The following is a 26,201-nucleotide window of genomic DNA, read 5'->3' on the forward strand; positions in this document are numbered from 1 at the left end:
ACCACCCACAACCCGTAAATCATCCACTAGTGCTTTTTCTTTCATTTTTAAAAACTGTGTTATGATTTCTATATACATATTTTAGTATTAACAATTTGATCGATTTTCACAAATGTATATACTTATGTCTCCATGGCCCTGCCAAGATGTAGAATTTTTCCAGAAAACTACCTCTGCCAATCTTTCCCCATTCCCCACAAGCAACCATGGTTCAGATTTTGTTTTTCCAGTTCTAGAAATGTATGCAGATCGAATGTTCAGTATATAGCCCCATATGCATGCTTCTTTTGCTGATCAAAACGTTCTTGAGATTCACACGATGTTGCATATATTTGCAGTTTGTTCATTTTTTATTGCTGAGTAGTATTCTACCTCATGAATATATTGAAGTTTACTTATCCCCTCTCTCATGAACAGAGACTCAAGCTATTCTCACTTTGAGGATATTAGAAACAAATATCCCATGAACACTCTTTTACAAGGGGTGTGTGTGTGTGTATGTATATGAATGTACATGTTTTCGTGTCTTTTGACTAATACAAATGGAGATAGTAGATCAGAAGGCAGACATATGTTTAATTTTTTAAGAAACTGCCAAACAATTTTCCAAAAGGCCACACTTTTTTTTCATTCCCACTACTACTGTATAGGAGGTCTTTGCTAACACTTGGTATTATAAATCTTCTTAATGTAACCACTCCAGTAACTGTAGTGATAGAAACATCTGGATTGAGTACAAGTTAGGATGGTAACTATATCATCTGTATCATAATATTTAATTTAATTGTAAATAATAATAACAGACACTTATATAATATTTAATATATATATTATATATACTTAATATACACTGGATCCTGTTCCCATATTTATAAATGTATACCCAAAAATACACTTGAGGTAGGGACTATTACTATCCCCATCTTTATTTTACAGATGCGAAAACAGAAGCAGAGAGAGGTTAAGTAACTTACACGAAGTCATACAGCGAAGAAGTTGCAAATGGAGGATCTGAAATTAAACACCTTGGCTCCAGGTTCAGACTTCCGACTTGTACACTCTTTTGCATCTTGCAATTATTAACTAGAATCCCTTCCCTTTCTCTAATATTTTGCTGCAATGTTAGCAAATAGTAGTCTTGACTGTACTTTACTTTATAAAGAAAATACTTTTTTTTTTTTAAGATTTTATTTATTTATTTATTTGACAGAGAGAGATCACAAGTAGATGGAGAGGCAGGCAGAGAGAGAGAGAGGAGGAAACAGGCTCCCTGCCGAGCAGAGAGCCCGATGCGGGACTCGATCCCAGGACCCTGAGATCATGACCTGAGCTGAAGGCAGCGGCTTAACCCACTGAGCCACCCAGGCGCCCAAGAAAATACTTTTTTAAAAAGAGTTTTCTTTTACTTCTATCCATCTTACTCTGAACTTAAACATTTTCCTTTCGCCAATAAAGCTCCCATTCTTATTTTTTTTTCCCATTCTTTCCTCAAAAGTTTCTTATTTTAAGCACTTTTTTGGTTGGGCAACTCTTCTGGAAGTCCTGATCTTCAATCCCGAGCAGGTATTACATCAGAAAACTTATTGTAGTAGGTAATAAAAAAAAGTGAGAATAACTTTCATAATATAGATCGATGGGGCCATCGAATCTTGGTTTTGGCTCATGATCTCAGAGTCATGAGACTAAGCCCCCCTCTCATCTCATGACTATGAGATCATGACTTGAGCCCACCTTGGGCTGTGAGATCAGTGAGAAGTTGGCTTGAGATTCTCTCCCTCTCTCTCTGCCCTTCCCCCAGCTCATACTCTCAATCTCTCAGAAAGAAAGAAAGAAAGAAAGAAAGAAAGAAAGAAAGAAAGAAAGAAATCTTTAAAAAAATGACATGGATCCATTATCTCAGTATCTAAGGGTAGGTTTGTTCCAAGGTTGATGAGGTCTACATTATTAGTAATGCCATCAAAGTCCCAGGTTCCTTCTGTTTTTCCACTCAGCATGTTCTCCTCAGGCTAACATTTCCTCCTGGTTACAATATCACTGTCACTCTTCTGGGCATCACATGCCTACTTCCAGAGAAGGACCATCTCTTTCTTCTATGTCTCTTTTTAAGAGTAAAGAGAGCTTTTCAGGAAATGCATCAGCAAACTGCCCCCCCACCACCACCCTGGCTCATATATTTATGCTAAACCAATCAGTGGCAAGAGGAAAAGGTCATCATGGAGCCCTTCGACCACAGTTTCACAGTCAATCTGTAAACAGTAGGGAAGCGCTATCCTAAGCTATTGGTCCTCTCAGCCCTTACGGCAGCCCGAGACCCTGCACTGGTGACCTGAGCCTTGAGCAGCCTCAAGAACGTTGACCCTGAGAGCCACACCAACATTATCATCGTCTGTGTACTATATCACCTGAAGAGATGTTGGGAAGCACTGGCTGACGGACCAACCAGGATATTCCCAAGTTACATGGAGGGTGATATCGATTCCTGACCAAATCAGGCCTCTCAGGACAGAAGAAGGAAAAAAGTGGCTCTTGGAAGCAGCCTTTGAAAACAAATAGGAAATAAGAGAACCCACCAGGGGCAGACACAGCCAGGATCATGTCATGTACCCATCATGTCTATGTGGCTCCCCACTGGATGGTTCTGACTTTCAAACCTTCCTTTCTCCAGCTCACCACACCCGTCCCCACTCCTTCCCTCCTCCGGTTTCCCACACCACTCTCCACTCCGAGTGCAAGGGTGTGCAGGTATCTGGGAGCCAGGTCGAGGCCCTGGCCCTGTTCTCTAGTTGAACTGGAGTGCAGGCAGAGGAAGATCTAGCCTCCTCGGCCGCCATGGTAGGAGATCCACACCAGGACCTGCCTTCTTGCCATTTGCCTGGTGGATGCCTCCAGAAGGGAGATGGTATGCTAGCAGAACGCCAACGTGAGAGCTGTGCAGTTAAAACATGACAAAAGCCCTCTTTGAAGGGCTTCCTGGGGCAGTTCCAATTTACCTCCGGGTGAGCCCGGCCCTGGTGGAACTCCATATGGAAACAAATCTGCAGGTCAATCTGCCCTCACTCTCGGGGCATTATCCCTCGAATAACATGACATTAACGGGACCAGCAGTTTCCATCATGTACGTAATCAGTTCTGGTGGCTCCCAAAATGGGATGAAAGACAGCTTCATGATCGCTTGTGACTATGAAATCTCATTGAGACAATTCAACTGGGGCAAAATTATGTTTAAATTAATAAATATGGATTTAGAGGGCCAGAGAAGCTTCAAGGCCTTGGGCATCTAAGATGAGAAAGAGAAAATAGATGGTGCATCATTCTGTTCTCCTGCCCCAAGCTTTATCCCCTATTACAAAATAAATAAATAAAAGCTTTGGCGAGCCCTTTTCCAGCTTCTCTAAATGAAGTAGAGAACATTTACAGAAGAGATAAAACAAAATTGCTGAAATCCACTCGAGAGTGAACAGGGAAACCATAGTATGACACAAACATAGAGCAAATGTAAAAAGGAAGACGTATTCCCTGCTATTTCTGAATCTTCAGACTGTAGGGCATGATGGAGAGGCTGAACGACAACTTATCTTTATGATACTTGGATTGTAATCGGCAATGCTGTACATAGACTTATTTTATGAGACTGACGCGCTACCTACTGCGCTAACGAGGCACCTTAGACTTATTTTAATTCTACAGAAAATTCCATATCACTCTGAGATGACAAACCTTTTCTAAGGCACAAAAATTTGCTCTCAAGTCTGGCTTCGAAAACATGAAAACCACTTGATTCTGTATTAAAATGCAGAATGTGTTACTCCCGATGTTCTCAGGCAAGAACAATCCCAGTGTTCTGAGCATTATGGCCCTTAAGAACGTTACGAAAATTGGAGAGCTCCACTAATAAATGAAATAAAATTTTAAAAAGGTATGAGAGATAAATTTTTGGCTAGAAGAATGGCATAAATCAAAAGTTATTGGTTAGGGTATGGAAAAAAAGAAGGGCTCTTGTTCCTTCAACAGTAGGATAAATCGCTACAATCTTTTTGGAAATCCAAATTCCTTCCTCATAAGGTATTTATCTTACAGAAATTCTTCCACAAATGTTTTTTATACAAAGATGTTCACTATAGCACTGTCTTAATGAGAATTGGAAATAACCTAAATGCCCACTAATAGGGGATTCATGAAAGTAATTATGGTACAGTTGTACCATTGAATATACAACAGTTACCAAAAACAGTGAGAGATCAGTATCTAAATATGTAAGTAAATAAATACATTTTAAGATAAGATGTATATATGATGCTCTCACCTTTGTAAAAAACTTATATTAATATAATATGTATAATATAATATAATATGTATTTTAAATATACATTAAAAAATCTCATGAATATTTACTACTGATAAAGTACCTCCACTTTTAAGCCATGCATTTTGGGGTACCTGGCTGGCTCAGTCAGTCGAGTGTCCAACTCTTGGTTTCAGCTCAGGTCATGATCTCAGGGTCCTGAGACAGGGCCCCATGTTAGGCTCTGTGCTCAGTGCAGAGCCTGCTTGAGTTTCCCTATCCCTTCTGCTCTGCTCCTTCCCCTGCTCATGTTCTAGCTCTCATATAAATAAATAATCAATAAATATTAATTTATATTAATAAATAATTATTAAATAAACAAATTACTAAAAAATTAGCCATGTATTTCTATAACAATTATACTTATGGACTTTGGTTATTTTAATGATGAAAAAACTCTATGGTACTCATTTAAATGAGTACAGATATTGGATTTTATTCAATAGTAACCACATCAATAATGATTAGTAATCATTATTAAAGGGACGTACAAGACCAACACTTGGGGGGGCCATAAGTCATTCTGGGAGCAGTGACACACGGTTAAGTGGGACAGATCCCTGTTCCCCAGAAGCACTTTTCACAATAGCCTGGTTCAACTGTGTTAAGTAGGAAATTTTACAAAGTACAAAAATTACATAAAGCCTTGCTATAAAAAATTTAAATTCAGAATTATGAAAGTAAAAGAAGTGGAAAGCTCTCCCTTCAACCACTTACATTTCCCAGGGGTAAACAGTATTAAGGGTTTGGTGTAGGTCTTTCCAGCCCTGTTCTTCCATGGAAAGGAATAGATAGACACATTTCTTGGGTAATGTTTATCTGTTTCTCTTTCTCTCTCTCCTCTCTCTAGACACATACACACACACACACACACACACACACACACACTCTCCTCTCGTGTCTTGTGCTGTTGTTTTTACTCAAAATTATCTCCCCGACAATCTGGGGAAGCTGTGATCTATAGCTCTACTTCGTTCTTCCTCCCGATCTCATGGGATACCATGAAACAAAGGAATTACCATTGTATCATGCATTCTCCTATTCACGTCTCCCAGGGGGTTTCTATTTCAAATAATGGTACAATGAAAATCTTGCGCATACACCATTATGTGAGAATATTCTTAGGATGACTTTCTAAAGCGGAAGTGTTTGGTCAGAGGGGGCACACCTCTCACATTTTGATTGGGTATCAATCACTAAACTTCCCTCCAAAAAGTTGTAGCAGCTTACCTTATTTTAGGTAAATTTACCGAGACAGAGAAGAAAAGAGCATCCCATTTCTAGCATGTTTGTTCTTGTCTTTTCTGTCTATTTTAGTGTTTGGGTCTTTTCCTTAAGCTATATTTTATTGAGTTCTTGTCACACCCTAGGTGTGGGGCTGAGAAGTCCCACAGCACTCTCCCATTTAAACCCGCCAACAATACTAGGAGGTATCATGTCCCCATTTCATAGATGACAAGACTGAGGTTCAAAGGCATCCGGCATCATGCCCTGGGCCACACTGTGAGTCAGGGATGAGGCACAGGATCAGGGCTCTCATCCATCTGACTCCAACATCCTCAGCTCCCAAAGGATATGTGTATATCTCTCAAAGGAAACAGATAAAGCCTTTCATCTCATTACAAGGTCTATTAAAACAGACAGATGTCATTAAATACCTGTAAATAATGAATGAAGCTGCTTTGGCATAGGAAGGCACAGCATTGCCGTCCACTTCATCTGTGTTTCACTTTTTCTTTCTTTTTTTAAAGAAGATTTTATTTATTTATTGGATAGAGAGATAGAGAGTAAAAGTAGGCAGAGAGGCAGGCAGAGGGAGCGGGAGAAGCAGGCTCCCTGCTGAGCAGAGTTCGATGTGGGGCTCGATCCCAGGACCCTGAGATCATGACCTGAGCTGAAGGCAGACGCTTAACGGACTGAGCCACCCAGGAGCGCCTCGTGGATGTTTCTCATCATCCCCTCCTCCTGCCTGTAACTACCCACCTGGTCTTGCACAGGGTGGGTGGTTGCTGGGGAAGGAGGAGAGTGGGCCAGCACCACATTGTGAGCGACTTGCATTACTGCTCCTTACTGAAATCCTCAGTCCCCCCCATTGTGGCAACATGCCATGGCCCCATTTCACAGGCAGGGGAGCTGAGCCGGAAGGTGATACAGGCCCTTCGGCACGCAGGCAGCTCTCCGGTTCACTAGTTTGTTCTCTTTAAGCCAGTGGAAACAAGTGACATTGTTCACTAATTTCCACTTGCTGAACTTCATCAAAATGGATAACAACTTCCCATGCCTTAAACTTAAAACTGACAGCAACTTCCTAAGAAATACCATCCATTATGGAACTTAACCATATTATTGATACTGAGCAATTGTTTCAGGGTCATAACCTAACTTTAAAAGTGATGTTGAGGGCACCTGGGTGGCTCAGTCAGTTGGGTGTCTGCCTTTGGCTCAGATCATGAACCCGAGGTCCTGGGATCGAGCCCCACATTGGGCTCCTTGCTCAGCAGGGAGCCTGCTTCTCCCTCTCTTTCTGCCTTTTCCCCTGCTTGTGCTGACCCTGTCTCTCTCTTTCTTTCTCTCTCAAATGAATAAAAGAAATCTTTTAAAAAAGTGGCATTGAAGATTGGGGGGAAAGGTAAAAGTTATGTTTGGTGAATATGTGGGTTCATGGTTTTCCTATGCAGGAAAACTTCAGATATCGTCATATATTTATACATATATCTGTGCATATGTATTTATACATTTATTTGTATATTTGTACTCAAACACCTACATATATATATATATATGTAATAAATTATTCATATCTTTAAAACATGTCCTAGTTAGCTCTGAGAAAATATACAGAAAGAAAAAAGTCAGGAGAAAAAAGAAAAGGATGGAAAGACCATAATTAAATTTGATTTGCTTAAGATACACAATATACAGCATAAAGGTATGGCAGAGTTTTGTATTTGTCACCTATGTAGTGTAGGAGCCTGGAAAAAAACCTGAACTGATCCAGTTTGGTTGTAAATAAAGGATACTGTTCAGACTCTGGCACTAACATCTCAAAAAAAAAATTTTTTTTTGAAACTTGGGAGTTGGCTTCTGAAGTTTATTAAAGGAAAAACACATTCACTTAAAAAAAAAAAAAAAAAAAAGCATTTCCAAAAGGTATTTGAGAGCAAAATCTTATGAGCTTGGCTAGAACTATTTCTGGCATGGAGACCTAGAATATTAATATATAAAAACCTTTGGGAAGAAAGAACCCCATAAATTTAAATATGAGTTGAGAGTTAGGATTCTTTATATCCTGACCAAATTGTTAACTTAAATAATAATTTCATTTAAAAACTGGCATTAGACTATTAAAGTAAGTGTACTTTGTCTTAAGGAATTATTTGGGAAATTCCTAGTATTACTTTTTGTGCTGGGGATTATGATTCTGTCATTATTTGAGGTTGATAATTAGACACAATCACCAGCTCTTGTAACTCAAAGGGTCAGATTCTCTTTATATTGTCTGTGCTTGCAGAATTTTAAAAAGACCGGACACAGCCAAAGAGCTAGGGGAAGCAAGCTTTTAATTAAACACTAATGAAGACCAGAAAAAAAAAATTTTTTTTTCCCTTTTCTCCCAGGAATCCAGGCAAATCCAAAGGGTCCTCCTATCCTTAAATCCAGTGGATGGGAATGACAGGCGACAGGGTCAGAGTGATAAGCAATGTCCACAGAAGGCAAAAAAAAAAAAAAAAAAAAAAAAAAAAAAAAAAGAAAGCAAGCAAGCAAATGTCTGAAGTATCTGTCAGCATTCGTCAGGGAAAACAGGGCACCTTCCAGAACCTAACCACAGGGCTGGGTACAGGAAGCGGCGATCACTTGACAGTCAGAGCTGACAAGAGTTGCAGAAGCCAACTTCCCCACCCTGGGCTGGGCACACACGGGGACTCACAGCTGGCTGTCCACAAGAGCTGGGGTTCTCGGGTGAGCCCATTTTCACGTGCCCTGCAGGAAATTACCCACTCTCCTATCCAAAACCCTGCTTCTTGAATGAACTGGGAACACAGACACATCAGAGAATCCAAACAGATGTATTATCAATCATCAATATTTAACATTGCTTTGGGGCTGCTTTCAGTAACAAAAACCAATAAACATCCACATACAAACACATTTCAACCTGCATGCCTTTTCCCCCTTATGAACTTTCCAGAACTTTATAGACCATAACATTTACCTTTGGACAGAGGTCCTCTCATGCTACTTTTTTGTCCTCCAAATTCTTAGTGTCTCCCTACACCACATGCGGCTGCCACTCCTACGCAGGTCCCCAGCATCAGAAACAGCGCCCTGGGGTGCCTGGGTGGGTGGCTCAGTCCATTAAGTATCTGCCTCTGGCTCAGGTCATGATCCCAGGGTCGGGGGATCAAGCCCCACATCAGGCTCTGCTCAGCGGGGAGCCTGCTTCTCCCTCTCCCTCTGTTGCTCTCCTTGCTTGTTCTCTCTCTCTCTGTGTCAAATAAATAAATACAAATCTTTAAAAAATGTTCTAAAAAAAAAAAAAAAGAAGCAACATCCTAATTGTTTTACCCCTCCCCAGTCACAGCTGGCAGGGTGGCTAGAGTGACCTTCTTAAAATGTAAAGCAGATTCCTTCATTCGTCAAGTATTTCCTTTTTTTTTTCTTTTAAAGATTTTATTTATTTATTTGACAGTGAGAGATCATAAGTAGGCAGAGAGGCAGGCAGAGAGAGAGGAACGGAAGCAGGCTCCCTGCTGAGCAGAGAGCCTAATGTGGGGCTCGATCTCAGGACCCTGAGATCATGACCTGAGCCGAAGGCAGCGGCCCAACCCACTGAGCCACCCAGGCGCCCCTCAACAAGTATTTCCTAAGGATCTATTAGGTTCCAGGCACTGATATTACTACAGCGAACAAAGCCAAGTCCCTGCGCGCCTTCAGCCAACATTGGGGTTGGGCAGACTCACAGGAACATCTCAATAAAGGTGTAACGTCAGCTGGCAATAGGGTTAGGAAGAAAAATGGAGCAGGATGCGAGAAGGGTCGGGGTGGTCTGGCGGGTGGAGCGACATCTGAAGAAAAACCTGCAGGGAATGAGGCGGGGAGGGGGCCCGTGGGCTCTAGGAGACCGGGTTCCAGGCAGACCACACCCCATGGGGCTGGCATGCACTGGGCAGCAGGGAGGCCAGTGTCGCTGGAGAAGAGCTAGGGGGTGAGTGTGAGGTGCTACCACCAGAGGCTGAGTGAGCTTGCTGGCAGCGGGGGCTGAAGAGAACCCAGAGAAACGGGTGCCAGTCACGCGGGGCCACGCCGGTCTGGTGGCGCTGGCTTTTTCTGAGTTGGGAATGTCCCTGGAGGGATTCAGATATGAGCATGGCGTGAGCTGAATTACTTCTGGAGCCTGGACTGAGCAAGCGCACCATTTACTCTCAACCAGTTCACCGATTCCTGCTATGGCTACGGGGTTGGCAGAGGGAGAGATGGGGCCTGGAGAAGTCCTAGCGCATCAGGCAGGCAAAGGGAGCAAAGGAAGGGGCTGAGCTGTTTGGAAACTAAGGACCTGGCACGTGATGGCTGAGGGCATGGGGTTTGTCTTTGGACAGACGTGAACTCCCATCTCTGCTCTGGGACACGTCACTCAGCAGCTCTGCGCACCTCCCACACTGGCCTAGTGGCACACAGCACTATTGGGAGAATTACACGGAATAGTGACTATGAAGTGCTTTTCTCTGTGTCCAGGTCGGACACAGAGAAAATGTTCGCTAAGTAGAAATAACCATCGCTAACACTTTTCAAACGCTTACTATGAGCCAGCCACCCTAGTGAAACCTTGATTTATCTGTGTTGTCCCCTCAGCAACCCTGGGAGGTAGATCCTGTAATCATCTTCATCTCATGCATAAGAAGATGAGGCAACGGGAGGTCACATAATTGGCCCATGTCACCCAGCTATGAAACAATCACGTTTGGAGTCACACTCTGGTCAGTCTTTGTTCTCATATAACTTCTAGCATGATTACTGTAGGCTTAGGACCAAGTCTGTGCAAAGGGTCCACATTTTCCCAACCAAGAAGCTACCACTTCTCAACCCTGTTATTTTTAACCTTCATACCATGTAAATGTAAGTATTATTTATCTCTTGCACTGGCAATGAAACAGGTCCAGAGCAATTAAGCAGCTTGGCTGAAGGTCACACAGCTGGTAAGTCATGAAGCCTTGATTTTAAACCAGGTCCAGCTGACTACAGCTCATTCTATTTCCCTGTTTTATCAAGGCCCTTTTCTCTCTCAGATAATAAGCATCTAATCACATTTTAATGAGACAAACTCATTTCTGTAAAAATATTTGCTGGCTACATTACCCAAGGGTAGCATGATGCGTGTAATAACTGGGTCTCCTTAGCAGTTGCCAATCTCAGGGTCATATCGGAGGAGAGCTTACCCAGATGAGAGAGAGAGAGACAGCTGCCAGCGGGGTCCCAGAGCCTTCGTGCATGTGAGTCTAGGGGTCAGGGTTGAGAAGAAGAAAGTTCAATAGCTTCGGTTGCAGAGAAAGAAAGAAAACAACTAAATAGTTGGGAGCATCTTTGCTCTTGTGCCAGAGTCAGAAGTTTTCAGGGTCTCGGGACAAAAGTTGTGCCATGCAATCATGGGGGACACAGTGTCTCTCCAAGTCCTTGGGCGCCCCTGTCCTGCTTTCTCCTTTAGCCTGTAGTTCTTCATCTGGGGTGGAGAGGAGGAAGGAAGAGCCAAGACTTATGCAGACTGTAGGGGGCTTGATGGTTACTCATATACCTAAGACACTGAGGACACGGCACATATAAAGATAACGTTTTGCTGGGCACAAATCCATCCACCCACCCACCCAACCATGCATCTGCCAGCACATCTATCTAACACGGTGTTGAAGGCTACGGTATGGTTGGAGTCAAGGATCAAACCAGGCCCTGACTTGTGTCTCCTTCAAAGTCTGGACACCTTGACAAGGTTAAGGAGGGAAAGTTGAGTGCACTGAGAAAGGGTCTGTGCTATGTGTCGTGCGCTCGCCTACGTGACTTCCCACACACTCTCCCTGCAATAGGGAACAATGTGGCCAGAGTCCTGAGTTCTTAGTTAGTCCCTGTTGTTCTGTACCTCCCATAACCCACTCCCTGGTTGATTGTCTTGCTAATGGATTTAGCCGAAAATGTAAACTTGTTATAGAAACTGCGGTCATCTGACTAGGTACTGATGTATTGCTTCTCCTATTCTGGTCTGCCTTATAAATGATTGTAAGATGTGGAATAGAACTGGCACTGTTGGACATCATCTTCAGTGTCCCTCCTACCCCCATCTCTTTGTCTCTTAACTTTTTTTCATCATCCTCTTAGCCCTCATGGTTTTCCTGGTCAATTTGTCGCGCCGGCCATGACACACTGTTTATTGAAACTATCACTACAATGAATTTCGGTAATGATCCTGGGAGAGAAATAGTTTAAGTGAGATACTATAATTATCTATATTTTACAACAGAAAAAAAAAAAAAAAAAAAAGAAATCAGTCTCCGAGAATTCACATGGGTAACAAAAGGTGAGTTAGGATTTGAATTCAGGCAGCCTGAGTAGTACAGATTGCATTTTTGAGTGCCGGGCTCTGTTTCCCCTCAGTGTTTGCTGAGTGAATAAGTGAATGAATTGATAAGATTCTGCCTTTATGTGTTTACTTTTTTTTTTTTTTTTGAAGATTTTTATTTATTTATTTGACAGACAGACCACACGTAGGCAGAGAGGCAGGCAGAGAGAGGAAGGGAAGCAGGCTCCCTGCTGAGCAGAGAGCCCGATGTGGGGCTCAATCCCACGACCCTGGGATCATGACCTGAGCCGAAGGCAGAGGCTTTAACCCACTGAGCCACCCAGGCGCGGTTGTTTACTTTTTAATAAATAAAGCAGCAAGTCAGTAGCAGGAGGCTGAGTCTTGGAGTTAGCCAGAGCTGTTCACACTCCAACACCGTGACTTAATAGGTAATAAGTATACAACACCAATAAAGTGGGGTCCTTGATATTATCTCATAGCACTGTTACAAGGACAAAGGTAAGGCACGTCATCTCCTATAGCTAAAGATCTTCTGTATGTACCCTGGAGAAGTTCTAGCTCACAAGCACAAGGAGACAAACACAACTATTTTCACCGTAGTATTCTGAGACCCTGAAGAATGGGAAATAACCAAAGTGTCCACCAACAAAGCATTGGGTATATTCATGCAATGGAATATAGGGATTGAAATAAATTCAGAGACAAGTCCCCAAAGTTTGCTGAGAGAATAAGAAGGGAGCAGAATGATCCATTTTTATATAAATCTACCAGACACAGAAGTGGTAAAAATTGTTCCTATATATTAACACATACACACATATGTGGCAAAATTATAAAAACATGCTCAGGAATGAGAAACATGAACTTCTTGGGAGGATTCTAGGGAGACAGCAGAAGTACAATGGTGGTTTCAATTGATTCTATACAATTTTATTACATTGCTCTTTTTTCAACTTTATTATATTTCAAAAATGTATCTAAAGCAAACATGGCAAAATATTAAGATGTCTTAACATGGAGAGGTAGGTGCGTGGACTTTTACTCATGTTTTATATTTTTCTATATTGGAAAACTCTCTTAAGGGGTTTTTGTTTTGTTTTAAGATAATACATGCAAAGTGACAAGCACAAGGCCTGGCACACAGCCCCTACTAGATAATTAGTAGCTCTTAGCCAAGTTAAGACTGTGAGCTATTCAGAAACACCAGTTAAAGAAACATAGTTAATTAAGCAGCAAGCTTTGCCCAAACACAAAATTTAGGAGACTGAAAACGATTAGGGCTTTAGGAGAAAATGACATGATGTAATTTATCCTATATATCAGACTCTTTCAGGCCAAGTCTATTTCCAGGATGCCAGAATTTATACCTGTTATGTATGAACACCCATAGGCACTCATGTATGTAATTACATATGGATGTCCACTTTAACTTTTTTCATGAGAGTTTCATTTCTGCTTCCTTCCCATTAACTGACTCCATGGCTGCCCGTTCCCTTCAACAGGGAAGCTGAGAGGCAGGCCGTGTTCTAAAATAAAGCCAGATTCCACATCCTTCACAACAGTGCAATCCTTACTCCTCACTTCCTTCCCGTGGGCCCTTCCTCAGTTCAGGTTTTGATCCTCACACCTGTTGAAGATGCTGTGATGTGGTGCCCAGATTTATTCCCTCAGTTGTCGGAAGCATTCTGAGCTGACAGCTCTCAGCCCCTTCTGGGGATTGGCCTCCCTTAAAGAGCAGCCTACGTCAAGGTCACTCCACATTCTCAAGGACAGCCCACCTCCAATGATGTGTTGATGTACGCTGGGTGAGGCGGGGGTGGGGTGGGGTGGGGAGGACAGCCCTTTTCTTCCAAATGGAGACAACTCTCCCCATTCCAGAGCTACCTATGAGAGCAGCTGAAGCCCTCACTGAGCCTGAATTATAGACCAATTTCTCCTCTGCTTCTCCTGCTTCTTTCTAATCCCTTCTACAGGTGTTGATCTCAGTGCACTCTGCAGAAAGCATCCTGCATATGAATGCATTTGGGGAACCAAATTTGCAACAGCATCCGTCCGGTACCATGGTAGGACCACTTTTCCTGGCCCGCGTGATGGAGGGGGTTACATAATCAGCTCAGACCAACGACCTGCGAGAAGTCACATGAGCTACTTAGAGGCCAAGCATTTAATTACCAGGGTAAAGCCCTAGAGAGCTCTTCACTCTCTATCCTGGTAACTGGCAAGGTGCAGGAACATTCTGTGAGCCTCCGTGACGGTGTGGAGCAGAGCTTACAGACAACCTGTGATTGGACAGACAGTATGAACCCAAAACAAACATGTGCTTCTTTAAGCCATTAGGATACGGGGGCTGTTTGTTGCCAGAGCGCAACCTATCCTCTCCTGACTAACATCTGTATCACCACAACAGCCTCCCAGCTCCCCTTCCCGCCTCCACTCTGCCACTCTCTCCCCAATCTATCAGCCTCACTGCTGCCAGGGATGGATCTAAATCAACCTCTCCCCTGCCCTCAAAGTTCTGAAGAAAAAACATCAAAATCCTAAAGTAAAAGATCATTCAAGTTCAGACATTATTCTCAATCAAAATCTCTGACTCCAACTCCTCTCTCTTTCTCTCTCTCCCCATCGGCCTTAAAAATCTGTTTATAATCCTCCCTCCCCAAAACCATGTTTCCTATGCCTGAAATGCCCTTCTGCCTTTCTTCATCTATCCAACTCCTACTTGTCCCTCAAACCTCAGCTGGAGAATTGCCTCCTCCAGGAAGCCTCCTTAGTTTCCTTCCCCACCCTTTTGGCTTTAATCCAGGCTGATTTAGATCGCCTCCACTGTGTATCTGAAGTTTCATTTCCTTAACTATCTCCCTCCTTGATAATAGATTCCTCGAGGTCAGGAAAAATGCCCATTTTGATTTTGTGTTGTTAACGTCTTGGCACAGCAGCAGAGCTGGGGTAAGCGCTTGGATCATGATTTTAGGTACAAATAAACCAACGGCAGAATGAATCAATCTCTAATTCCAATCATGTTCCACAACAAAGGACCTAGTAAAAGTAACCTGAACACTCACTCTGAATATTTGTTCACTAATTTCCTGGCGACTAGACATTTGATAAGAAAATTCTTTCATATTCCTTCAAGTTCTATTTTTTTCTATGATTGACTTTTCTATGACTTTTCTTCCTGTAGCATTCTCTACCCAATATGTTGCCTTTTTTTCCCCCCTAGGGTGTGAACTGGCAAACTTTCTCTAAAGGACTTGACAGTAAATATTTTCAACTTTGTGGCCAATACAGTCTTTGTAATAACTACTCTGCTGTAAGTAGTTAAGGCACAAGGACTCAATTCTGCCACTGCAGAACAAAAACAGCCACAGATGACATGTAAATGAATGAGCAGGGCTGTGTGCCAATAAAACTTTATTTCTGAAAACAGGAGGCTGTGTGCCAACAAAACTTTATTTACAAAAATGAGAGACAGGACAGTTTTTTCCTGTGGCTCCCAGTTGTTGGCCCTCTTCTAGTCTGTGTAATTCAGAGGACTGTGAAGAGTGAAGGCTGGGGACAAGCAAAATATACATGGTTTGAGATGCACCCAGGCCACAGAGTGCTCAATAGGGAACTTGACTTTTGGAGGAGTTGGTCTTTCCCAGCCAACATGGTGGGATGCAAATTTCATGTGTTACCAGTTTATGGATCCTCAGAGTCTTGGATATAGAGAGGTTATTTCCTTAGAGACCTTAATGGGAGCTGCCTGTGATCTCCTAAATTTTTTGTATTGGCTTAAACAAAATGTTGGGGTGCCTGGGTGGCTCAGTCCTTAAGCATCTGCCTTCGGCAGTCAGGTTATGATCCCAGATCCTGGGATCAAGCCCCGCATTGGGGCTCCCTGTTCAGTGGGAAGCCTGCTTCTCCCTCTCCTACTCCCTCTGCTTGTATTCCCTCTCTCACTATGTCTCCCTCTGTCAAATAAATAATAAAAATAAAATCTTAAAAAAAAATTGTGGTCTACTGTGTGAATCCAAGAGCAAATCCCAAGGCTCACCCAATATACAATGAGGGAAGCCACAGTCTCTCTTAACATCGTTGCCTGCAAAGATGGGAATTTATTTCCAGAGAACTAGTATCACCTCTAAGAACAAGAGTTAACACCCTTAGCTACCCCTCATCAAGGACCTTCTATGGGTCTGGTGTTAAGTACTATACATACCCAGGAGCTAACATTAACTGAGCATTTGCTTGTACCAGGCAGGGTGTTCAGTATTATAGATATTATCTCATGAGTTTTTCATCCTGCCCATTATGCAAGTATTGAAGTTCTCCCCTTTAACCCAGGAGGCTCAAGGAGGGAAAACAATTTGGTCAAGGTCAAATTTGCTGTACTTGGAGCCTACAACCTCTGCCTGGTCTGCATGGTCTGCTACTTCTCAGGACTAACTGCCTGCCCCAGGGGAGCTGACCCAGCCTCTTACAGCCACTTAAATATCTTGGATTCTGTCCAAGTTACCTCCTGCTGCAGGCAACGACTCCATTCAGGGTTAGCAAGAATTTCTACCTTTGAGGTGTCGGGATGAGGGGAAAACTTAATCCCAAGGAACAAACTGAGGGCTTTGTTAGACTATGTCACACTGAATAAAAAGCAAAAGGGTGTTGATTTTTTTCAACCACATTCTCCCATCATTTTCCACCTCAGTTGTTTGTTAAACTTAATTAATTGCTATTACAGAACCCATCCAGGCAAGATATCAGCAGGACAGATATATGGCTGATGAATCAGCTTTTAAGATTTAGCTCCAAATTGAAGGTGAATGTCCCGCCTGCGACTTTAACTGAAATCAGACCTTCACTCATAAAGTAAGTCTTTGTTCAAAGGCAGCCCCAGTACAACCTCCGCCTGTTCTTTATTTAGTCGTGTTACTACAGAAATGCCTTATAGCTAGTCTCTTAATTATTCATGGTTTTTGGCAAATCAAGTCTCATGCCTCTCCAATATCTAGGCGTAGAGGAAGTGTTCAATTCCAAAGAAATTATGCCTTCCCAGCTGTGCCGGCCAGGGATGGTGTGGTTGCCAAATTCCATATGACTAGGTGGGAGATCTTATTTCACTTATAGTATATGAACACACAAAACACTCCCAGGAACTGCCAGGCATTTCATGTAACAAATACCTCCTGCACCACCCTTCTTTCTCTCTGGAGTCACTGAGCCCTGGATTTTCCACAAAGACTTTTCAGCCTAGAAGCAAGAAAATGACGCCTTTTCATTATCAAGATGATAAAAAATGGGGTTCAATAAAATACGTAACCCTACGGGGTTTCCAGTTCATGTGCCAGTAAACTGGCCAGGACCACCAGACACTGATTGAGAAATTGTAATTATTGGACAGCGTTCTAATAGATGAGCCTCCACCCCGTTAACTTGAATTGCTGCGGCAAAATTCTTAGAAATGCGTTTGCCATGAATCTTTGTACTTATCTAGGCAAATGACTGTTTTATTTAAAGAGCTCTAGATTTGAGATTCTTAAAAGGCAGGTGCAGGGGACATTGCAGATTGGACCCCAACTGAGCACTGACCTTCCCCCATTGTTTGGCAGCTACGTGGTCTGCCTGGGACCAACCTCACTCCCAGCTGCAGAAATGGGTCTGCTCCCCCACTGGTCCAAGCCTTTCAGTATAATTAGTGTTTCTCAACAGTTACACTCATTATCATCGTCTTAAGGAGTCTCATAGATAGTTTTTTGTTTGCTAGTCACCCCCTCCCCCGGCAAATTCTAATGCCAAAAATATACTGTATCTCTGTTTAGGTATTGTATGCATATCTGTGTTTTATACACAAAAAGAGTAGGGGTTTTTTTAATGCCCCCTTCCCATTCCCAAGAAATAATTGTTGCCTTGGGGTGGGGGGGTGGGAATGTCCTATCACTCCCATTGAGAATGCCTGAATTATAATCTCATTTCCCAAGCCATTTAGTGCCTGGCACTAGGAGTGGGCACAGACCTTAAGTTAATCTGTCAGAGAGAAAACTGGGATTTTTTTATGAGAAATGTTTTTTTTCATTCTAGATGGGTTCATATGTGGATCTAAGCCCTAGAACTGCTATCATAAGGGAAGAAACCAGCTAAAGGAAAAGCCGATACATGAAAAAGACAAGGCTAAAAGTATCATGGACAACAAACATTGTGTCTGGATCAAACCATACCTGAAGTTCATCAACTGCTAAACTTTTCAGTTTGTCAAAAGTCCCTTCTTTTTATTTTGTAGGCTAGAGTTGGGTTTCTTATTATTATAAATCCCAAATGACAGAGCAGATGGCATTTACGGGATGCTTCCTAAACTCTAGGCAATGTGCTAAATATCTTATGTATCAATTAATTCTTTTTGTTTTTAAAGATTTTTTTTTTATTTGACAGACAGATCACAAGTAGCAGAGGCAGGCAGAGAGAGGGAAGCAGGCTCCCTGCTGAGCGGAGGACCTGATGTGGGACTCAATCCCAGGACCCTGAGACCATGACCTGAACCAGAGGCAGAGGCTTTAACCCACTGAGCTACCCAGGCACTCCTCAATTAATTCTTTTATCAACCTCTGTGATTAATACATTGTATTTGCCATTTTATGAATGATAAACTGAATTGGGGTAAGATGAAGTAACTTACGTATGATCATACATAGGCAGAGATTGGATTTATTCTCGTGTCTCTCTAACTTGGAGCCCAAGTTACCAACCACTTCATATTACTGCTTTTCAGTTCTATACATATTTAAGTCACTATTTTCTTGCTCAGTATTTAAAAGACATTCATGAAAATGGTGTTTCTTTGCTAATAATTAACTTGTGTTGTACAATTAAGAAATCCATGATTCTCCCAAGTTTTAAAATATTTTGAGAATTCTTACTTCTCCCAAAGCCCAGGAAACTTGAGATCATTTCCTACTTATGAGTATACTCATAAAAATGGCTACCATTATTTTAGATGCTCTTTCTTATTATCATGAAAGGGTTGTGACTCAGTAACCACCCATTTTACAGAAAAGAACTTATAATTTAGTAGGACAGTCCTTAAAGCTGCTGTTCTGCTAACGAATAATGATTGAATAAAACTTACAGAGAATCCATAATGGGGGTGTGTGTGTGTCTCAGGATTCAGGAACCTAACCTCATTAGTCACTAACAGCAAAGAAATAAGCAATATGTCCCCTGAACCTTGAGCAGAGATGCATAGAGGCTGCCTGTTTGGTTCCAATATTTTTGTTCTCCATTTGAAAGTTTCTCCAACATTAAAAAGCAAAACCAAAACTTTATGGGGGTCACTTCTCCTACAGACCAATGCAACAATGATTTCCCTAAAGACAGAACGACCGAGACACGGACACTTCTGGCTCCCCAAAACCAGGTAATCTGTATACTGTGGTCAGCAGGCATATGTCCAGGGCTCCAGAATACTCTCAAACCCCTTACAGGCTGTCCTGCTTCTCAGTCTGGCTTCTGAATTTTCCCAAAATGCAAGACATCACAGACATGTTCTCTAAAGCATGAGTCCTGAATGCATGAAGGAAATGCCGCTCATGTTGTAACAAGGATGATACGGACGGACATCAACAGTGACAAGGGGAGGCTGGTTCTTTACATCCCCTCAGTTTAACCTCAGGGGTTGCTCTTTTCATTTTGCTTGATGGATGGAAGACTACAGCTTGCCAAAACCAGAGGCTTGATCACATATAGGATCCAGTATGATGAGATATAAATGATAGCCATAGTGGGCACGGGGTCAGGGTAGGGGGCATCCAGGAACTATAACAGAGCTGCTTCCACATCACAGAGAAGAAAACATGATGATACAGTCCCATAGTAAACACCAGGTATAATCTTCCTAAATGCAATGTAGATTTCTTTTTTTAATCTCAAAGATATTAACCAACCCAGGCAAAGGACTTTTAAATCCACAAATGAAAAAAGAAAAAAAAAAAAAATCCAGGGAAGCTGCAGTCCCAGAGAAGATAAACGGACTCCTAGTTAAACAAAGTTGCTGCATTTTTTGCCTGCAGGATGGGACCTCGCAGGGAAATAAAGAGGCTGTGTTGTGTGAGGGGAGTAAATCCAAACGTAAGCAATCCAACCATCCGCGAGGCCACCCCTCCCTACCCTAGCCATCATCCTCCTGCAAAGTGTTCACAATTTGCTGTCCTTCCTCCAAAAGCCAGTAGACAGCGAATCAGCTTTTCCTGGCTCTGCCTTGCAAGTTGGGGATGCCTGGTGGAAAACTGAAATAAAATCAAAGGACAGAATACCCATCCAGCAAGGCCCCTCTGACCATAAATCGGTGTGAAATCCTCGGTCCTGAAGTGCTCACCCCCCATCCACCCTAATAAAGTGAAAAAGGAGGAATCATCTGAATGTCAAAGTCGCTTCCCGCAGACCCTCTGCTGCAAAGCTCCAGCTAGCTAGCTTTCTGAGCTAAGTGCCAGGCAGTATACCATCGCTCTGAACTAGATGTCTGCAAAGGCTGGTGCTAACTCGCAAATGTCCCCATGCCCAGTGGTGAAAATTCACAAGCTCTGTCAGGCAACAGTTATCCACGGATGCTGAACACTAGACCCAGGAATCAAGCAGCGCGCTAGGAGTTTAAAAAAAGAGGTGGAAGAAGAGAGAGAGAGAATCAAATCATACAGGTGGAACCGGCTTCCCAAGAGCGCCCGGCATCCTGCGAGGGCCCCGCGGCGCCGCGCGCCCTGGCTCACCTGGTACACGTCCCGCAGCCCGCACCACGTCCGCAGCACCTGGTGGCAAGCCCGCAGCCTCTCCGTGTACCATCTCCGCAGCGTGGACACGGTCAAGTTCCACACGAAGCGGCTGCCGCTGAACAGCAGGTCCTCCACGCCGCACATGAATACCGAAGCCATGCCGCCCCCTTCCCTGGGACCCCGGGGGGCCCGGCTCCCACCGCTGCAGCCCAGCCCAGCCCCGCCGCCGCGGCCCGACCGCCGGCTTCTGCGGGCAGCCCGGGGGGTCAAGCCTGCCACCAAACTCGTCTTTCACCGTGCGTCCAGGCCAGCCTCCCGCGGCATGCCCCGGGATTGGGCGTCCGCCAGCCAACGGCTGCGGCTGGCACACAGAAGCCCAGTGTCCGCCCCCACCCGCTCCGCCGGCTGGCAGCGCCGAGCGAGCTGCGCTAAGCTCCGCCAGGCGAGCCCTCGGCGCTCCCGGGGCGCGGGAAGCCCTGGCCTGCGAGGACTCCCCCTGGCGCTCCCTGAGTGCGCTGGGCAGAGGGGGACGTGGAGCGACTCTTCGCATGCAAAGACGAGAGCTGCATTTCAGCGCTCTTGCTCGCACGTTCTCTGCATACACACACACACACACACACACACACACACACACACACACACACACGCCCCGTCTCCTAAACCGCTTTGGGGAGCATTTTACTTTACACTACAGAGGCTTTGCTCTGCACACGCTGATAAATACCTCTGGGCAGCCACAGAGGCAGGAGGAGGGGGAAAAAAAACCCTCCACAGCATCCCTGTGGACCCCACTTCCCTGGGGGAATTAGCCCCGAACGTTTCCTTGGTTGTGCTGGAGGCAGGAGCTGAAGACACCAGTCTCAGAGCAACTAAGTGTCTGCGAGGCTGCACAACTCGCCTTTGCTCCTCAGTGAGGGTCTCCAAGAAAATGACAACCTGCCCTGTTGTTGTTGCCAGCCGGAGGGCAGGGTCCCCCACCTACCTATCCACTGTGCTAATTCCCATACAGCAGTCTGTTCACAAGCAAAACAAAGAGTGCTCTTGGTCTTTGGCAAATAGCTTCCAGTCACTGTTTGCTGGAACGTAGAAGCTCACAAGAGAATCCTTGCTTGGGTTCTGGAAAATTCAGCCCCTGGATATGTCTAGCTGCAGCTGTTAGCACAAAACAGCACAGGTAGTTTATTCCTGACTCAAAACTGAAGGAAATGGACCACGCCTGAAGTCACCAGACAATTAGTGTTTTGTTGTTGTGGTTGTTTGTTGAAGTTATCTCCCTGGAATTGATATTGCCTAAGGCATTTGGGGAAAGGAGCCCAAAGAGCCCACATACCACCAGTCTCTGTTTCCCTTTAGAATATGTGTAGAATTCAGTTCCGTATAATAGTATAACATTTTTTTTAATTTTATTTTTTTTCAGTGTTCCAAAATTCATTGTTTATGCACCACACCAGTGCTCCATGCAATTAGTGCCCTCCTTAATACCCACCACCAGGCTTACCCAACCCCCCACCCTTCTCCCCTCCAAAACCCTCAGTTTGTTTCTCAGAGTCCACAGTCTCTCATGGTTTGTCTCCCCTCTGATTTCCCCCAACTCACTTACTTATAGCAAAAGCACTGTAGCCAATTTCAGGATGTTATTTGTTTCCTGAATTCATCTGTAGGACAATGGTCTTTTTATTGGTAGTTTCACACCTGGGCTGTTATCTCAGCTATTAAGTGGCAGAGAGGTAAGGTGCCAAAGCCTTTCTCCTGAACTAGCTCAGAAGGCTTCAGAACAGATTATCGGCAAGTAAATCAGCTTTATTTCAGGTTTCAAATGTACCTTTGGAATCTTACTTCAGGTGAAACTCAATCAGTCAGAATGCAAAAATGTGTTCTCAAAGTGTCCATTGTTTTGGAAGGACCCATAAGCAGGAAATTTTAAATAACACTTCTACTACTACTTTGTACTTATTCTTATTACCAGTAAAATCACCTAAGAGTTTTTGTTGAATTAGTTCATTGGACACACGACCTGATCCAAGATTTGGAAACAATTCTTCGCGGTAAGTCTACCCTCTGGGCTCATGAGTATTAGCATTCTGGTGATGTTTTCCAAACACAATGGTCCCAGTGTTTACACAAAATCTGCGTACACTAGGTCTTATGGAATCAAAAGAAGCTGAGCTACGTATAGTTTGAAAATGAAATGTCATCCTTCTAATGGAATACTATGGGACTTCAAGAATGGAGTTTTAGTATGAGTGAATGGAGGTGGTACATTTATTTAATGAGGCAGTGCGACTGTATTCTCGGAAATGTTGGGCAGCAAGGGGAATACCAGAATAAAACCTCCAACAGGTCAATTATCTCTGTCTCATGGCACCACGCTCTCAGAAGACATGCTCTAGAAACTGGAGCTCTTATCCTCTGTGCACAGGTCTAAAGTCAGTGCTCAATTCTGACCACAGTCATCTGCATTCCAGATTTCCGAAGTCGGAGCTTATACTATTTTCTGGGAAGTGGAATGTGCTGTCAGGGTTCTCAGAGTGCAGGACCTGAACCAGCAGCATCAACATCACTGGGGGGAACTGGCGAGAGATGCAAGTTCTCAGCCCACTCCAGAATCAGAAACTCTTAGTGTGAGGTCAGCAATCCCAGTGCTCATGTGGCCTCTGGGGGGATTCACACTACAGGGGGAAAAGAACTGCTGTAGGACAGGGCTGGCAGAAGCCAAGTCTCCTAGGAGAAAGACACCTGAGTTAAATCCCTGCTCTTTCAGACCTTGTACAAGCTCCGAAAACCTACAGAGCCTCAGTGTCCTCTTCTATAAAATGGGGATAATATCAGAATCCACTATCTAGGGTTTTGGGGAAAATGAAATGAAATATTCCATATAAAGTGTTTAGTGTAGCAGCTGGCAAAGGGTAAGCACCCAAAGAAAACAAATTACCACCACCACCACTTCACGCCAATTATGAACTGTTTAAAATTTTTTTTCAATGAAACAGAAGTAAGGTGTGTGTGGTTTTTTTTTTCTTGACTCTTTTTTTTTACTTTTTTAATTTCAACTCATCATCTACATCTATTTTCCTATCTCTTTCTCTGGGTTGGAGATCACAGTTGGTGGTGATTTGTTTGCAGGGGGCAAGTCTGTCACTTTCATTCAAGTTCCCGAAAAGCTTTTTGAAGCTCCATCTTCCGTAGCACAGCCGCCCTTTGCTGGGGGACTTGGAGAGGCCATGGATGCCCAGAGCTGGATCGAAGACAAATAAAGGCACCGACGTCCACCCTGGTGCTGCTTCTTCCCCACACAGCTTTCCTCTCCTGCATAAGGAGAAGTACAGAGCTCTAGGACAGGGATGGAAGGGCAAGTTCCTCCTCGCGAGGGACCAATGGGGGGAGGAGGGTGGCCACTGAACCCAGATGTGCAGCTGTGGAGAAAAGAGCGACCCAAGTGTGGCATCATTCTTAAAATGGACTAACCACATGGGACAAACCAGATCGTAGGCACACGCCCTTGAAGCTGGCCTGAAATTTCCAGTGGAAAGGGAGCTAAATCAAGCAGGCTACAAAATTATCTTGCTCATAATTTCCTTTCTTTCTTTCTTTCTTTCTTTCTTTCTAGAAGAGGACTTTCTTTCCTCTTCAGCATCACAGTTCCCTGCAATACGCTGTAATTTCCTGCAGCTCTCTCTGGAGGCTTAAAAAGATGCTTCGGGTGACAGCATTACTCATACACCTGGGAGTTCTGCTACGGAGGTAAAAGAGAAATTGTCATTATCCCTGAGGCTCCTGTAGGTTCTCCTTTGAGCAATCAGCAGGAAGAAGAGCGCAATGCTGGGAAGACAGCATGAGATGCCAACTCCTGTCTCTAGAAGGAGAGAGTCAGTAACATAGCAGCTTCCAGTGGTCCCTTCTGCCCATGAAAAATTCACTGCCAGTGGACATTTTTTTTTTTTTTTTTGGACAGAGAGAGTGCAAGGGGGTGGTGGTGGGGGGGTAGAGGGGCAGAGGAAGAAGGGGAGAAGGAATCTCAGGCAGGCTCCATGCCCAGAATGGAGCCCAAAGAGGGGCTTGATCTCACAATCCTGAGATCATGACCTGAGCCGAAATCAAGTCAGATGCTTAACCCACTGAGCCACCCAGGCATCCCTGTGCCAGTGGACGTTTGTAAACAGTTTTGTCTACACACCTGAAAAGCCCGCATGGCTAAATTCTGATAGAGCTTGAATATCTAACTTGGGCTTGAGGGGGATGAAAACAAGATCTAGTTCAACGGCTCTCAATCAGGGGCAATTTTGCGTCCCTACCTCTGGGGCATTTGTCAATATATGGAGACAGTTTTGGTTGTCACAGCTGATGGGGGGAATGCTACTGGTGTCTGCTGGGTAGAGGCCAGGGATGGCCCTCAACATCCTCCAATCTCCAGGTCAGCCTCCACAAAAGAGAACTCTTCACCTAAAATGTCAGTCATGCAAACTGATGAACCCTGGTCTAGTTAAATGCTACACTTTGCTCTTCCTCTTACATGACTTCCGTGGGAGGAAACATTCTTCCCTCTTGATATTTTCTCCCAAGAGGCAGACTGGGGAGGGAAGAATGTAACAATCATCCTATGATGCTTTTCGGGCTCTTACAGAGAGCTATAATGAACTTAACGTCCTTTGAGAAAGAACTGGAATGCTATTTGCTATTATCTTTACCTACCTTTTGGCGATTTATCATAAAAATGTGGAATAGTTCATTTTCATCATCAACTATTTTTATTATGGTACTTGACTTCTGGTTTTATCATTTCATTTAAATTAGAGACTCCTTAGTTGGGGAAAAGATTTTGTGGGGCCATTTCAAAAATTCCCACCACAATGACGCCAAGGTACAACACTAATGTCTCCCTTGGGCCATGCAATGCTGCAGAATCTCTCCTATGACAGGATATTTCCCTTACTTCTTCTTTTCTCTATTAGACTATAAGCTCTATCAGGAAGCCCTGGGGGTGTGTTGGGGGTGGGTGGCTGGATGGTCTCTCTTGGTTGAAGAGTACCGCTTGCACTGGAAAATGTTTTGTGACCCTGGGCTCAGCCAGGAGTCCTCCAGTCATTATGACATCAGTGACAAAAGCACCTCCACACATTGTGAATGCCCCTAGGTATGATAGGAGCTACCCCCATTCAGAAGCCACTGGAAGCAGTAGGGAAAAGGTCTTATTCATATCTGTTTCCCCAGTGGCTGTCACATAGCAGGCAACCAGTAAATGCTTATTGAACTGACAAATGAATGACTGTTTGTCTCAACAGTGAATACAGAAAGAAGGTCTTCCATTTCCCAAATACATACTCTTGTAGCTTAAAAAAATTATGTATTGAGTTTGCATTATATGTCAGGCAGGGGACTAAGTACTTAGAATGCACTGTAACAAAACAGAGATGATCTCTGTCCGGCAGGCCTTAGAGTAGAGTGGGGTAAGGCAGACAACTGACCAAGTAATAAGAGGAAGCGGGCACTGCCACAAGAGTTATAAGGGAGACATGTAATGTAGGATGTGGCAGGGGGTGGTGTGGGGGAGGGTCAGGGATCGCAT

The 26,201-nt window shown here is 43.8% G+C and overlaps 1 protein-coding gene across 3 annotated transcripts in view; it reads right to left on the reverse strand.

The window, feature by feature from the left end:
* FRMD4B (FERM domain containing 4B) overlaps positions 1–26,201 on the reverse strand; it is a 323,466-nt gene that overhangs the window by 154,222 nt on the left and 143,043 nt on the right. The window contains exon 1 of one of the 3 annotated variants that reach the window (XM_059161475.1): positions 20,636–21,090. The exons of the other annotated variants lie outside the window; for them this stretch is intronic. Coding sequence (XP_059017458.1) covers positions 20,636–20,797 — 162 coding nt within the window. The 5' untranslated portion in view covers positions 20,798–21,090. Of the gene's footprint in view, positions 1–20,635; positions 21,091–26,201 lie in introns of those variants that run through there. 3 annotated transcript variants of the gene reach the window in all.

Source organism: Mustela lutreola, chromosome 2, assembly GCF_030435805.1.
Source record: "Mustela lutreola isolate mMusLut2 chromosome 2, mMusLut2.pri, whole genome shotgun sequence".
Lineage (NCBI taxonomy): Eukaryota > Metazoa > Chordata > Mammalia > Carnivora > Mustelidae > Mustela > Mustela lutreola.